Raw genomic sequence first — 15,735 nt, forward strand, 5'->3', positions numbered from 1 at the left:
CCCTGTCAGGTAGGCTGTACAGGGCCCCCCTGATTACAAACAGCAGCCCTACCTGGCTTCTGCTGTGACCAAGTATCCTGTGACCAACCCTCTCTCCCTCAAAAGATGCCAAAAAATTCTCTACAAGCAAAAGATTAACAGTGTGGAAGTCACTCCACTGGTCACAGCTGGTGGGTTGGTTAAATGCTACGGGTCAACTATGAAACTGTTGGTTGTATTTAGAAAGGCCCAATACAACCAACAATTCCTTCAGAGTTGAGCACTACATTTGCACTACACATCAATGGTTCTGGCTGATGAGACCTAAAGAATATTTTACAATTAAAATGAGGAATAATGCTCTTATTTTTTTGATATATGAAGAAATGAGATGTGAATATCTTTGGTTGGTGGCCTCTAGTTCTTTTAGTTCCTGTTTACTATAACATGTATGGTTATACTGTCCAATTAAGAAGCTGTACTTTGAATTTATCAGTCACATACAGATGGCCCATACCTACATTGTTTTTTTTTTTTTCTCCTAGGTTGTAGAAAAGTGTACAAAGCTCGGATCAGCATCTGCTTATTATATACATGGAAGCATGGACAACATGACTTTTGCTAAACAAGTAGTTCATGAAGCAGAACGTTTATTTGGTAAGAGCATAAAAAAATCTTCATAACAATTTAGATGCCTAGACTAGCAGTCATCAATGTAATGTTCCTAAAGTGACCGAATTTAAAGTTGAATTAAAGCGGAAGTAAATTGTTCCCCCGCAATGTAAAATCGTAATGTACTACGTAGTATGCACTGCATATTATCACATTATGACAGACTTACCTGTGAAACCACTGACAGGGAATCCATCTTTGTTGGGTTTGCTGGCTGCGGTCTCATGAATGGCCGAGCCGCGATGATGTCTCACCTGCGCATGCGTGCGGGAGTCACTGTTTATGGCACAGGGCTTTGAAAGAACAGCACAGTCATGCCATTCCTTCACAGCACATGGGTTGGTGACGTCACTATGCTACACAGGTAAATATCTTCTAAACAGTGCACGTTTAGGAGATATTTACAGTGCCTACAGGTAAGCTTTATTATAGGTTTACCTGTAGGTACAAAGCAAAAAAAGGGAGTTTACCCTCACTTTAAACCCTTCTATCCTTGTCAGCCAAGGAAACTGCCATCTTATGGAGGCCATAGACGGGTCGAAAACAGGCTGTTTTTTTTTTTTTAAAAAAAGAAAAATCTGTCGTTCAATAGGCCGACATTACCACCAACGGTAAAAAAAATCGTCCCGTCTACGGCCGGCATTTAATTACTTCTGTCCCTGCAGAGAGCTCCGCTATTATATTTGACTTGAAAAAGTATTGCGGTTGCAACAATGTATCCATTTCTATCCATTTCGGATACAGATGTTTTTATTCGGATACAAATAGATACATTTTTGCAACCGCAATACTTTTTCATGTCAAATATAATAGCGGACTGGAATTCTTCTTCTTTTTCTTCTACTTTTTATCTTCCTCTTCTTTTTTTTTTTTTCTTCTTCTTCTTCTTCTTTTTCTTCTTCATGCAGGCCACGGCTCATGTGAAGATTTTTAATCGGTAAAAAGATCGGCCGAATTTCCCATCATTGCCGGGAAAATCGGCTGATCGGCAAAATCGGACGATTTTTTTCCAACTTCACCAATAAAAAAAATGTGCCAAAACGGCCGGCCAATTAACCCATTAACGGTGCGAAAATCGGCCGTTTTTTTTCTTTTTTTTTTCGTCTGAATTTTTCGACCCGTCTATGGCCTGCAAAAGCCCCTGTTTGATCTGCAACTGCCATGGTGCTGCACATGTGATCAGTTATGACACCAGCCATTTGATGGTTTGACACATTGGTTGAGAGCACAAGCAAATGTGACAATTCGCATTCCAGGCACTCCTTGAATGTAACTGTTTTTTGAAACAATTAGTCAATGGGTTTAGTTCCACTTTAAAGCAGTCAGCTGATCAGCCTCTTGTGGCTCTGATTTTAGACACAGTGCAGAGAATAATCCTCCTGCAAATGTAGCAGAGTGTTGAGAAAAACCATTTACCACTGACAGCTTTTATTTATCCATGTAAAACTTGTATCCCAAAAGAAAAAAAAAATGGTTGCTGCAACTGCTTGTGTAACTGCAGTGTGAGTTGGAGTTTGGCTTCAATTTGTACTACTCCTAAATCTACTTGTACATCTAAAGCTGGCCATGCATGGGTCATTTTTTTTTGTTCAGCCAGTGAGTTGAAAGAAAAAAAACTGACCAGATTCCCCCCATCCAGTGTGGATACAGAAATCCCCCCCACTGTGTCATTGTATTCTGACAGCAGAACTCCCCTGCCGTAAGAATACACTGATATTGGCTCCATTTGCTGATCGAGCAAAGAACCAACAAGCCATGTACATGTGCACCGTGGTGTACAAAAGGCTGATAGAGGTCGTATGATCTGCACCAGGGACACACACTCTGGGGTACTGTGGCCACCTATCTTTTTTTTTTTGTTGTTGTTGTACAGTGGTGCACTGCAAAGCCCTGCAACACACAAAAACAATATATCAGGTGGTCACTGCACAGATATATGACGTGCATATCCCAGGAGGCAAAGGGAGCACAGTGCATGACATTTGCCTAGGTGAAATAAATAAATAAATGGGAAAAAAGCTTGCTATATATGTAGAGGACCAGAGGAGGGGTGAAGCGGAGGGATGCAACTTTGTAAGGTGAAGAGCAGCTTAAGGCGCCATGTACACAGGACGTTTGGAAAACACTTCTGAACGATGGAAACTGAGTGCTGGAAAACGTAGGTTAAAAAATGTCAGCTTAGCCACATTTGCATACCGTGTTTATGCGCATTTGCGTTTAGAAGAGTTTTTTAAAGATAACATCAGAAGACCTTCCAAAATTCCCGGAATGCACTGAAAAACAGTAAAAATTTTACTATTTCAGACATTTTGAGAGAAATAGAGCAGAAGCAGAGAGAGCAGTGTGTGTTGAGATCAGGGGCGGACTGACCATTTGGAAACTCGGGCACTGCCCGAGGGCCCAGGGTCAGTAGGGGGCCCCATGAGATGCCCCTGGTACCTTTTTCATAGGCTTTTTTGAGTATGGGCAAGGACACAGGGGCCCCATGATCCCCTATTGCCCGGGGGCCCCATGAGTTGTCAGTCCGCCCCTGGTTGAGATGACCTGTCTTTTATGGTTGTATTCACTATGGATCCCATCATGAGCATAATACAGCACGTTCTACCATTTTTTCCTTCATGCAGAACCTGGAACTGCCTGCGCTGGTGTACTAGGTCCATGGGAATACATGGAAAATGCTTTGCATGCATTTCTGTTGATGAAAAAAGGCTATGGAACAGTTTAAAGATGCTTCTAAACGCAAACGCTTATAAGCACGGTTAGCCGCGTTTAAAAACGTTTGGCGGTTGAAACGCTGATAAAATCTACTCCTGAACGCAAGTTTGGTGCTTTCAAACAAACGACTAAACTCAACTGCCTGTATACAAGGATGTGTACATGGACACATAGGAAAAATTAGGGAGAGTTCAGGGGCTGCTGAAAAAAACGCAGAAAAGCTCCTGAACGTGAGTTTATCAGTTGCAGTGTACTTGAACCCTAAGGCTGGCTGTGTTTAGAAAAGAAACTGTAATGGAACAATTTCATTGTATTAAAATACTTGTGCTGAGGTTTGCATATGTTGGTAAACTCTTGCTTGTGGCACAGTCATTAAAACAAATTGTGAGTAAAGGGACTGTGGCATATGGGTATTGAGTTTAGGAGGAGTAAACTCAGGTTTTATTTAACTTTGCCCTCATGATCCCCGTGTGTGTGTGTGCGTTCGTGCGTGTGTGTGTGTAGGGGTGGTCAGTGTGGTGGGAAAAAAATTATCAGTCCCAGGTACCAGATATGTTAGGCATGCCACTTGTTGGCACCATTGGCTGTTAGTGAATTTTGGGTCAATATATCCCCAGTTCTTCCTGTGACTTCAGCATCCATGTTTAGACAGGGCAAAGTTGGTCTAGCTCTCTTCCTTGTCTTCCTCTGCAACAATATGTCACTTTAACAGTATAACTATATCATACGATTAATAAAAGTGAGCAATAAATCACTAATATATGTAATCTGTTGCTGCAGAATTGCTTGGTGGAAGTGGTGGGGGGGGGGGGTCTCTCTTACCTGATTTAAACCCCTAATGATTAAAAAAAAGAGACAAAAATAAGACGTATTAAAATTAAAAAATACAAATCAAATACTTTAATAAAAGATATCCCCTTGCCATATTATTCCTCAGGTCTTAACAGACATATCAGATATTATGGTCAGTGGTGACTCTAGGAACAATATATAGGGCGCCACATAAGATACCACAGTCAAAACTGGGGAGGTGCTAATAATTTTCACCACTAAATCATACCACTGAAAAAACAAAATAAGTATATATAAATAAGATTACAACATACAAGAGTAATGTGGTATGCAATGATCTGAGACTGCGGACATGGCACAAGAGACGATCAGAGACTGCGGACATGGCACAAGAGACGGTCAGAGACTGCGGACATGGCACAAGAGACGGTCAAAGACTGCGGACATGGCACAAGAGATTGTCAGAGACTGCAGTCATGGCACAAGAGACGTTCATAGACTGCAGCCATGGCACAAAAGACAGTTTGAGACTGCGGACATGGCACAAGAGAGGATCAGAGACTGCAGACATGGCACAAGAGAGGATCAGAGTCTGCAGACATGGCACAAGAGAGGATCAGAGTCTGCAGACATGGCACAAAAGAGCATCAGAGACTGCAGACATGGCACAAGAGAGGATCAGAGACTACAGACATGGCACAAAAGATCAGAGTTTGTGGACATGGCACAAGAGACAAGCAGAGACTGTGGACATGGCACAACAGACGATCAGAGACTACAGACATGGCACAAGAGATGGTCAGAGACTACAGATATGACCCAAGAGATGATCAGAGACTGCAGACAAACCATGTGTCTCTAGAGGGCAGGGCCAGTAAAATAAAATACTGTACACCCCCAGTCAGACTCAGACATCATAAAGCTAAAAGCAGCATCGATCTTGCTTGCTTGCTTGCCCACAGTGATGATCTTCATCTGTGCTGTGCCAGTGCCACTCGCGCTCCTCCTGTGCCTCCTCTTGGCTCTAGCCCCTCCCCCTGGTCTCACTCAGCTCCTCCCTGGTGTCCCTCCTCATCTCTCACACCCTCAATTGTCTCTGTGTGCTGTTGGACTGGAGGTATTTGTGTTCCTCTCTCTGCTACTGCCCAGGTGGGAGGGATTTTTTTTAGCATAGTGAGCCTCAAGGGCTGAAGGGAGAGAGGTGTCTCCAAGTCCGAGGAAGGCCATCTTGCTCTCTCTGCCCTGACTCTGGCAGAGAGGAGGACGAGGAGTGGAGTAGGCAGGGCCGGGACTCGGAAGAGCCCAGAGGTGTATTTTGGTTGTGGGGGGTCAGGGAGAGAGAGAGATTCCAGCACTCACCCACCGACCACCCTGGGAACCAAGATCAAGAAAGCCCAATGTCTTCCTTCTTTGCCGATCTCTGACAATGATCTGAAACCGAGAGACAGACACCCTTCAGCAGTCCGCAGCAGCCCGCACTGTTGTGCCTGTGCCTCACCTCCTCCCCATCCTCAGTCACCGGCTGCCACAGGTGCCACGTCTGCCAGTGGGTGGCATCACCTCCCTGAAAAATGTCGCCCTAGGCAAACGCCTTCTAAACCTGACCTGAACCACTAAACAACTACTGTATCAATTAGCTGTTAAACCTGAGCTTCAATCCGCACCACACATATGTGAATCAGCACTCAATGTTCACTTTGCAAAGTCATTTTTTATCTAGCTTAGTAATTAAGGTTAGGCTATGCCGAGTTTCATCATCCAATCATATGTGAGCAAAAATCCAGTTTTTTAGTTTCCTTGCACAGAATTGGATATCCTATGTTGGATATCCTCATTCACTAAGCTATGTGAAATTTCACTTTGTTCCAGAAACATTTTGGTGTCATGATGAATGAGACAACTTGCAGAATAAAATTAGCAATTGTTTTAACGTTCTCAGTAGTCAAATTGAAAAGTCTTTTTTTCACTGTTTTACTTTGTTTTAACTTACTTTTCTTTAAAATATACACTATATTGCCAAAAGTATTGGGGCGCCCCTCCAAATCATTGGATTCAGGTGTTCCAATCAACTCCATGGCCACAAGTCTATAAAATCAAGCACCTAGGCATGCAGACTGTTTCTACAAACATTTGTGAAAGAATGGGTCACTCTCAGGAGCTCAGTGAATCCAAGCGTGGTACCGTGATAGGTTGCCACCTGTGCAATAAGTCCATCCATGACGGTTCCTTGCTACTAAATATTCGACTGTTAGTGGTGTTATAACAAAGTGGAAGCAACTAGGAACAAAAGCAACTAAGCCACGAAGTGGTAGGCCCCGTAAATTGAGAGAGTGGTCTCAGCGCATGCTGAAGCGCACAGTGCTCAGAAGTCGCCAACTGTCTGCAGAGTCAATAGCTAAAAACCTCCAAACTTCACTTGGCCTTCAGATTAGCACAACAACAGTGCATAGAGAGTGTCATGGAATGGGTTTCTATGGCCGAGCAGCTGCATCCAAGCCTTACATCACCAAGTGCAATGCAAAGCGTTGGATGCAGTGGTGTAAAGCATGCTTCCACTAGACTCTAGAGCAGTGGAGACGTGTACTCTGGAGTCATGCTTCTCTGTCTGGAAATCTGATGGATGAGTCTGGTTTGGCAGTTGCTAGGAGAACGGTACTTGCCTGACTTCATTGTACCAAGTGTAGAGATTGGTGGAGGGGGGCTTATGATGTGGGGTTGTTTTTCAGGGGTTGGGTTTGGTCCCTTAGCTCCAGTGAAAGGAACTCTTAAGACGTCAGCATACCAAGACATTTTGGACAATTTCATGCTCCAAACTTTGTGGGAACAGTTTGGGGATGGCCTCTCACTGTTCCAACATGACTGCATACCAGTGCACAAAGCAAGGTCCATAAAGACATGGATCAGCGAGCTTGGGGTGGAGGAACTTGACTGGTCTGCACAGATCCCTGACCTCAACCTGAGAGAACACCTTTGGGATGAATTAGAGTGGAGACTGAGAGCCAGGCCTTCTTGTCTGACATCAATGCCTGACCTCACAAATGCGCTTCTGGAAGAATGGTCAAACATTTCCAAAGACACACTGCTAAACCTTGTGACTAGCCTTCCCAGAAGAGTTGAAGATGTTATATCTGCAAAGAGTCGACCAACTCAATATTGAACCCTATGGACTAAGGATACTATTAAATTTCATGTGCGTGTAAAGCGTCCCAATACTTTTGACAATATAGTGTGTGTGTGTGTGTGTGTATATATATATATATATATATATATATATATATATATATATATGTGTGTGTATATATATATATGCTATTTTGAATCAATTTAAAATGTTTTTTCTGATTACATATGTAAACAATGAGAAATAAGATGAAGGGACACCATGTAATGTTGCAGTCAACTTGTTTATTATATTGGAAACCAATTTTTTGCTGTTAGTATTGAATTTTGATGTAACGTTCTTTAACTGCTTACAGAGACATATAAAGCACACAAATTGATTGAAACATTACATGGTGTGATACCAGGATTTTCTATATGGAAAATCCTGAGTTTTTTAAATATATAATACATGCAATTGATAAAGTTAATTTTTATAACTTGAATTATTTTTCCCCTTATGGACGTGAGTGAGATGTCTCTAATATCGAAGTTTTGCCTAAGGCCTCCCAAAGCCTAGAGCAGCCTCTTTTAGTATGCAGTTATATTTTGTGTATCCAGGAAAGAATCCAGGCCTTTATCAAAAAAATCTACTGAGCTGGCCAGGACCAGCTCTTGAGGGAGTCTATTCCACATTTTCACAGCTCTTACTGTGAAGAAGCCTTTCCATATTTGGAGATTCAGATTTTTTACCTCTGGATATAAAGAGTGTCCTCTTGTCCTCTGTGATGAACTTAAGGTGAAAAACACTAAACTAAGTTCACTATATGAACCACTGATGTATTTATACATGTTGATTATATCCCCCTAATCTCCTCTTCTCAAGAGAGAATAAATTCAGTTCATAGTTACATAGTTAGTCTGGCTGAAAAAAAGACAAAAGTCTAGAGCAGTGGAAACGTGTTCTCTGGATTGATAAAATACCCTTCTCTGACTGGCAATCCGATGGGTGTGTCTGGGATTGCCGTTTGCCAGGAGAACGGTGCTTCCCTGAATGCATTGTGCCAAGTGTAAATTTTTGTGGAGGAGGGATTATGTTATGTGGTTGTCTTTCAGGATTTGGGCTTGGTCCCTTAGTTCCAGTGAAGGGAACTCTTAAGACATCAGCATACCAAGACATTTTAGACAATTTCATGCTCCCAACTTTGTGGGAACAGTTTGGGGATGGCCCCTTCCTGTTCCAGCATGACTGTGCACCAGTGCACAAAGCAAGTTCCATAAAGAGTCCTGACCTCAACCTGATAGAATACCTTTGGGATGAATTAGAGCGGAGACTGTGAGCCAGGCCTTCTCGTCCAACATCAGTGCCTGACCTCACAAATGCGCTCCTGGAAGAATGGTCAAACATTCCCATAGACACACTCCTAAACCTTGTGGACAGCCTTCCCAGAAGAGTTGAAGCTCATATGGTGGGTCAACTTAATATTGAACAGACTAAGACTGGGATGCCATTAAACTTCATGCGGGGCAGCACAGTAGCTAAATGGTTAGCACTTCCGCCTGGCTGTACTAGAGTCAAATCCCAACCACAGCACCACCTGCCTGGAGTTTGCATGTTCTCCATGTGCCTGTGTGGGTTCCTCCAGGTACTTTATTTTCCTCCCACACTCCAAAACATGCTGGTAGGTTAACTGGCTCTTGTCTAAAATTAGCCCTAGTATGTGTATGTATGAATGTGAGTTAGGGACTTTAGATTGTACACTCCTTGAGGGTTAGGGACTGATATGAATGTACAAAATATATGTAAAAGCACTTCATAAAATTGACAATGCTATATAAGTACCTATAATAAATAAATAAAATAAATAAATGTGCATGTAAAGGCAGGCATCACAATGCTTTTGGCAATATAATGTATATGGATGAACTAATTGGCCCATAGATAAAATTTTAAAATAGCTCTGGAGCTCAAACAGTTAATTAGAATTTTTGTTTTGCCATTCATCCATTCAGGTAAGCAGTTGGTGGGGTGTGTGTTGTGGGGCTCCTTTAATCACTTCCTGTCCGGCCCATATACAGTACATAAACGGCCGGATGGGAGCAGTGCAGGAGCAGGTGACCATTTATAAACGTCCTCCCACATTCCCTGCCTGCGTGCGTTCCCTGGGAGTGCGCAACACCGTGATCCGGCGCCCGCTGTGTCCGGAGGACACAGTGGAACACCGATCGCTGTACGGGACCTCTGTGTGAGGTCCCGATCATGTGATCACTGATTGGCCAATCAGTGATCACATGAATAGTAGTAAGATGTCACTTCCTGGCATAATTGCTTACTACTAGTGAAATCTGTGAATGATCACAGCAATCACATGGTACAAGGCTATTCACAACAGCCTTGTACCATATGACAAGCTGTGACCAATCACAGCTCTCACAGTATTTCTCTATGGCTGCAAGAATGCAGCCACACAGAAGGAAAAATGATTGCTTTTACAGCCTTTATGGGTGTAAAAGCAATCGGTGTAAAAAAAAAAACTTCATCACACCCCCAAGTAGTACAGTGTCACTATGGTGACACTGTACTGCTAGGGTGACAGTATGAAAAAAAGAAACACAAATAATAATATAAAAAAATAAAAATGTAAAAAACAGTTTTGAAAAATTATTTTTGGTTATAAACTAATTTGGGTTATTTTTTTTTTACTAAAAAGATAGATGAATACATTTTGGCACTGATTTATGAAGAAAGATTATTTATTTGCAAAATTTTATAAGAAAACACTTTTTTTTCAAAATGTTTGGACTTTCATTTATATAGCAAAAAAATAAAAATCCCAGTGGCAAATAAATACCACCAAAATAATGTTTTATCTGTTTTAAAAAAAATGCTTAAAAAAATCATAAGGGTACAGTGTTGCATGACTGCTCAATTGTCATTCAAAGTGTGATAGCACTGAAAGCTGAAAATTGGCCTGGACAGGAAGTGGGTGAAAGTGTCTGGACTTGAAGTGGTTAAAAAGAAACATTCTTCAAAATAAAAGTTGAATATTTTAAAAATTCCATCCTAATAAATAATATTAGCAAGTTTATATGTTTAAAATACTATTCATAGCAAGAAAAAAGTGTTTTTTTAAAAATAATTTGATGTGATGATATTGATTTTATTTTCCTACTGCTTCTATTGACAGATTCACTTTACTAACAGTATCAATTCCTTCAAGTTATATTTTTAATGGCCATTGCATTGACTTTTTTTTCTTTATGAATAGGTGGACTGGACATGCTCATTTTGAACCACATTGGTTTCACATACTTTGGTTTCTTCGATGGAGATGTGGATCACATAAGGAAACTACTGGAAATTAACTTTCTAAGTTATGCAACTATGACGGTGGAGGCGCTTCCAATGCTAAAAGCAAGTGGTGGCAACATTGTGGTGGTCTCCTCCTTTGCTGGTAATTGCAAATTTATAAACTATGAGTTCAGTGCCTAATGCACATAAACGTGTTTGGACTGTTTTAGGGAATTGTAACAGCCAGTAGACATTTTTGTTTAGTTTTGGATGCAATCGTTCACTAAATAATTTCATCATATTAATTATGTTGAACTGATTCATTTTCATATTTTGTTTTGTATCTTTGGCATTTGTTTCATATATATTCGTTGGTTCAGGTGGATTCGAAAAATAATGCAGTTTTTCTGGAAGATTGCTATACAGTATATTCTTTATATTATCGAATCGGACGGATTCAATATTTTTGAATGATAGTCTAACCCACCAAGAGAAATGGCATTAGCTGATTGTACAATATTGACAGGCATCCTGTGCATCCGAATTAACAAATGGAACGAAATTCAGATCCATTCGTTACCTGAATCCGAATCTTTGAACAAATTTGAAAATTTTATTAATTTCCCCATGGGACCAAACTACTAATGCATCATGTGACGTCATCTGAATGCAATAAGTCATTAATTAATTTCATTATAACTTTTTTCGGATTCATTGACATTATTATGTCCATTCGGAAATTCGTATACATCCAAATCTCCAAAAATAACATTTTCGTCCGAAAAATGAATAGTTGGGAAGCGAAAAGCACATGTCTAATAGAAAGGATGAGGCTGTTGGTCCCAGAAAATACATGCAGATTTCTGAAGTTTGGGAAAGAGAAAAAAGGGGACAGATAAATTATATGAGATCAAGTGTTGGTAGACAAATGTTAACGATTAAGAGTCACTAGAGTGTAACAGCAAAAACAGAAATAAGGAAGTTGGCATTAATTGTTTGTTTTTAAAGTGTCATTATTATAGGGCTGTCATGCTAGTTCTGATCTGGAATAAGCATGCAGCCTGTGAAATTGAAACTCATCTGCACGCTTGTTTCTGGTGAATTGCCTTTTTTTGTCCAAAATGTACTTTGTTATACCCTGATGCCCCAGTATGTATGACACCTCAACTTAGGCAAGTGAGACTAAGGAAAAAATAAAGGGTTCAAGGCACAAATAAGCAAATTAAGTACATGAATGGGACAAGCTACACCATTACAAGGCAGAGAACATAGAAACACACTGAAATCATGGAAACAAGACACTTAAGGACACTTTTCTCTGTGTTCCTAGTCCCTCATGCTTCTTTGCCTTTGTCAAAAAGATTACAAGACTCATGGCAAGAAGGATTAATCCAAGTACAACAGACAAATACAGCTAAACAAAGGAGTAAGGCATGCAAAACTAGAATGAACTAGAAGAGTTGGCAATTCTGAGGAGCTCAGAAACAAGATGCTGGAATACAGATGGTGTCATAAATTAGAATAGCCATCTAAACTGCCCACAATTTGGCACGGTTGAAAACAAGAGAATGCACAGTAACTTTCACAAGAATGTGAATAGTCTTATAGCAGTTATAGCAACCCCCCTTCTCCTCCAAGTTATAGCAGGAGAAAAAAGTAAAATATACTGACCTTGGGCCACAGCTTCTGGGTCCTCTTGCCTTGGTGTTGGTGATGTTACTTAGCCTCACCAAAGGATTCTGGAAAAGCCAAGACAATATGTTTTGCCTTTCCATGAGTGGAACAAGGCAGGGTCCAGTGCCATACCAAGACTTTGCTACTGTTTGGAACTGTAGCTAAATTTTGTTTTACTTTTCATCTACACTACTGCCCAGTTCACCACCCCATACAAACATATGACAGAAGCTCAACTAAAAAACCAAGAATGACCCATCATTATTATGCATGGTCTGCACTAACATCCTGGACATAGTAATGACAAAGTGAGAATCTCCACCCTGACTTCACTTCAACCAATGCAGTGAAATCTGTTTTGGGTGCGCTGGCTCATAAAGAGAATCCTCACCACCAATAACCACTTCATGTGTTTGCCTGCAGGTAAAGTTGGATTACCTCTCACTGTGCCTTATTCTAGCACCAAGTTTGCTCTTGATGGTTTCTTCAGCTCACTGAGAATGGAGTTCCACCACCAGAAAGTTAACGTCTCCATTACATTGTGTGTTCTCAGCTATATTGACACAGGTAAATAATAAGCAATATAATCTTTGCATTTCTTTATTCTTCATATATTCTTTGCATATACTTTCATGTTATGTGTTGCATTTTTTATAATATTTAAAAACGAAAAGCAAATTATTCATGAGAAGCCCTTTTAAACTGTATTTTTGATAAATGTACTAACACATTAATAAAAAAAAGTTCCCAATTTATCCATTTATGTGTACAGTACATTAAACAATGCTTAAATGTATTTCTAAAGTCCAACCTCAGAGATAAATTTGTTTCATTTTGGATGGGAAAGGATTGGAACCTCTTCCAGATTTTTAATCACTGTTTGTGTTCCTTTTTGAGAGATTCTCCCTAACTTCATGTACTGATGAAACCCCATGTGTCAGGATGTCAACAAGAAAGGAAATGAGGAAAATTCTCCCCATCAGAGGCATAAGCAGCAATAAGCTATAGATGTGCAAGAAGGAAATCTGGATCTTATATTATAAGAAGCTGGTTTGTTGGCTGCTCTGGCAAGGGAATTGTGTAGCTGAGCAGTGAATGCGATATACAGTATTATAGAAATGGCTGCCAGGCAGCAGTGACTGGGCAATGTACTGCGGAGCAGTGTATGAGTTATTCATTGTGCAAAGAGGTCAATGTAGTACCTCCGTACTATTTTGATAAGTGGTGTTGGTGGAGAAATGCTCCTTGTATTAGTGGTCAATGTGGCACCCTCTTGCTTTGGTGGTCAGCAGTGATTTTCTTACATTTGTAGTCAGTGGGTAGCGCCATATTACCTTGGTGGTCAGTGGAGCAATGTCCCCTAGGTTGTCAATGTGGTAGTGGCTCTTTGCATTGGTGGGCAGAGATTTAAGGAAAAAAGTGTTCCCTTGTGTTGGCATTCAGTGGGATAGTGTCCTCATACTTTGGTCAATATAATGTCCCTTTTTTGATGGACAGTAATATACACCTTTTGAATCGGTTGTCTTTGTATTGCCCCTTTACGTTGGTAGTCAGTAGTGCAGTGTCCCCTTAAATTGGTGTTCATAGTAGCTAAATAGTACAAGTGGGGTCCCCCAGCACATTTTTCAAGCTAGCCAACAAAAAAAAAATTTTCAAATATATGTGGAAACCACACTGACTTGTCAAGACATTTCTGATAAGTGTTGTCTCTGACTGTATAATCTGATTTCCAACTATAGGACATATACAACATTGCACGAACAGAGAGCAAGCTCTCAATGAGGGTCCTCTAACTCTAAAGGTATAACAATGCACTGGAAGCCCAAACACCACTTTTGCAAGGCATCTAAAGACTTCCAGTGTGCGTTTGCACAAAAGCCAAAAAAAATCAACAATGGTAACTGAAACTAGTAAAATGGGAAAGGTTAGGCCCCAAGTGCAACCAAAAGTAAAAACAGGAAAATCAACACAAACATAACTTACAGGCAGTAGGATGTGTCCCTTGGTAGGTGGGGGGAGGGGGGGGGGATATAACTAAGAGGCAGTCATAGACTCTGCTCAGTAGAACCCAACTATACCCACTTTTTTCTCCAAGCTGCTCCATTCATAGAAGCCAAACTACATCTTCTAATAATTAAATATAATATGAGTTGGAGAGGGCACACATTTCAATCATCCACCCATCCTTCATTCTTAGATCCTGTTTCATACATAGAAGCTGGGTTAGAAAGGATGAACATAGACCAGTGGGTTGTGTTACCCCCCACCACACTGAGTTATGGAGGTGGGGGTCAGGATAGAGGGGGATTAATACTAAAAGAAAAGGGATCAGCACAAAGGACATATCCTACTGCTGTCATTTATGTCCCTTGTGCAGATTTTTCAGTTTTTGCTTTTAGCTGCACTTACGCTTTAAAATTGGCAGGGCAGTATATACAAAACAGTACAAAGGGGGTCCACAGTACACTTTTAAGCTAGCCAGGGTGAAAAAATATATATATTTATCAACCACTCAGGTTAAAACAGAGGTAGTAGCTAAATGTATTATTGGAATCAGTGGTTATTTGCCTGATTAGGAGAGGCTTTATATCCCATTCCATTGGCTCTGGCTTTGCTGACAAATGTCAATTCTGGAACTGTCAAGTTGGCGAGCATTCCCCCAGCAATACTGGCATGCCAGCTGGGCAACCCTTCCTTTACCCATTGTCATTGAATCCAAGCAGAGTGATTGACACTGCAAAGAAGACCTTTGAAGTCAATTTTACATAGTTTTCATAGATAACGTGACAGGAAACAATAAAGGGCTTACAAGAACCTCTATGAACAAGTATTGTTGGATGAGATAGCAAGAGGTATCTGCCAGCTCTGCTTTAGATGTAAATATCTGTCCATGGCCTACAAAAGATATAGTTTCTACATTTGTTACCATGAGTAGATTTTTTCTTAGGCTTCCATGGGAATCATCTAGTAGATAAAACATGACCTAGATTATTGCTTATTGTGGCATCTTTTAGAACTGTTTGTTGGGGTCAGGAATTACATTAAATGTCTATTCATCAATTACTTGTAGTCTTAGCTACATGTGACAATCACACAGGATATCATTTTGTTGCATCAGACACTGCAAATCTACCTCTATTAATTTTTTTGGAGCACATGCTTCCTAAATTCCTCTTTGCAGGGTGAAGCAGCACATAGAGCAGTGGTTATCAACGTATGAGATAAGGAGGCCTCAAACGGCAACATATAATGTTCAATATATGTACTGCTTGGGAGGACTGTCAGAAACTGCAGGAAATGGAGATCAGAGAGTGTGGACATGCTACATTTTTGGTGGGGGATATACTGCAGAAGACACTTTCAAACTAGGAACATGTTACTTGAGCCTAGTAGAGACCAATGCTATAACCCTAATCAATGTTCCCACTACAGACTACTGAGGTCCAAAGGCCATACATCATATACCAATGGACTGCGTGTGGCCTTTAGGCCACAGGTTGGGCACCAGGAAC

The 15,735-nt window shown here is 40.7% G+C and overlaps 1 protein-coding gene and 1 long non-coding RNA gene across 2 annotated transcripts in view; one reads left to right on the top strand and one right to left on the bottom strand.

Moving 5' to 3' along the window:
• The window catches only part of HSD11B1 (hydroxysteroid 11-beta dehydrogenase 1), a 48,015-nt gene that overhangs the window by 30,956 nt on the left and 1,324 nt on the right, over positions 1-15,735 (top strand). The window contains exons 3-5 of the mRNA XM_089668348.1: positions 525-636; positions 10,527-10,712; positions 12,647-12,790. Coding sequence (XP_089524474.1) covers positions 525-636; positions 10,527-10,712; positions 12,647-12,790 — 442 coding nt within the window. The remainder of the gene's footprint in view (positions 1-524; positions 637-10,526; positions 10,713-12,646; positions 12,791-15,735) is intronic.
• LOC149470017 (uncharacterized) overlaps positions 1-15,735 on the bottom strand; it is a 61,044-nt gene that overhangs the window by 26,229 nt on the left and 19,080 nt on the right. The window lies entirely within an intron of this gene.

Source organism: Staurois parvus, unplaced genomic scaffold (assembly GCF_062004578.1).
Source record: "Staurois parvus isolate SC_StPar_1 unplaced genomic scaffold, SC_StPar_1.0 ptg000056l, whole genome shotgun sequence".
Taxonomy (NCBI): Eukaryota; Metazoa; Chordata; class Amphibia; order Anura; family Ranidae; genus Staurois; species Staurois parvus.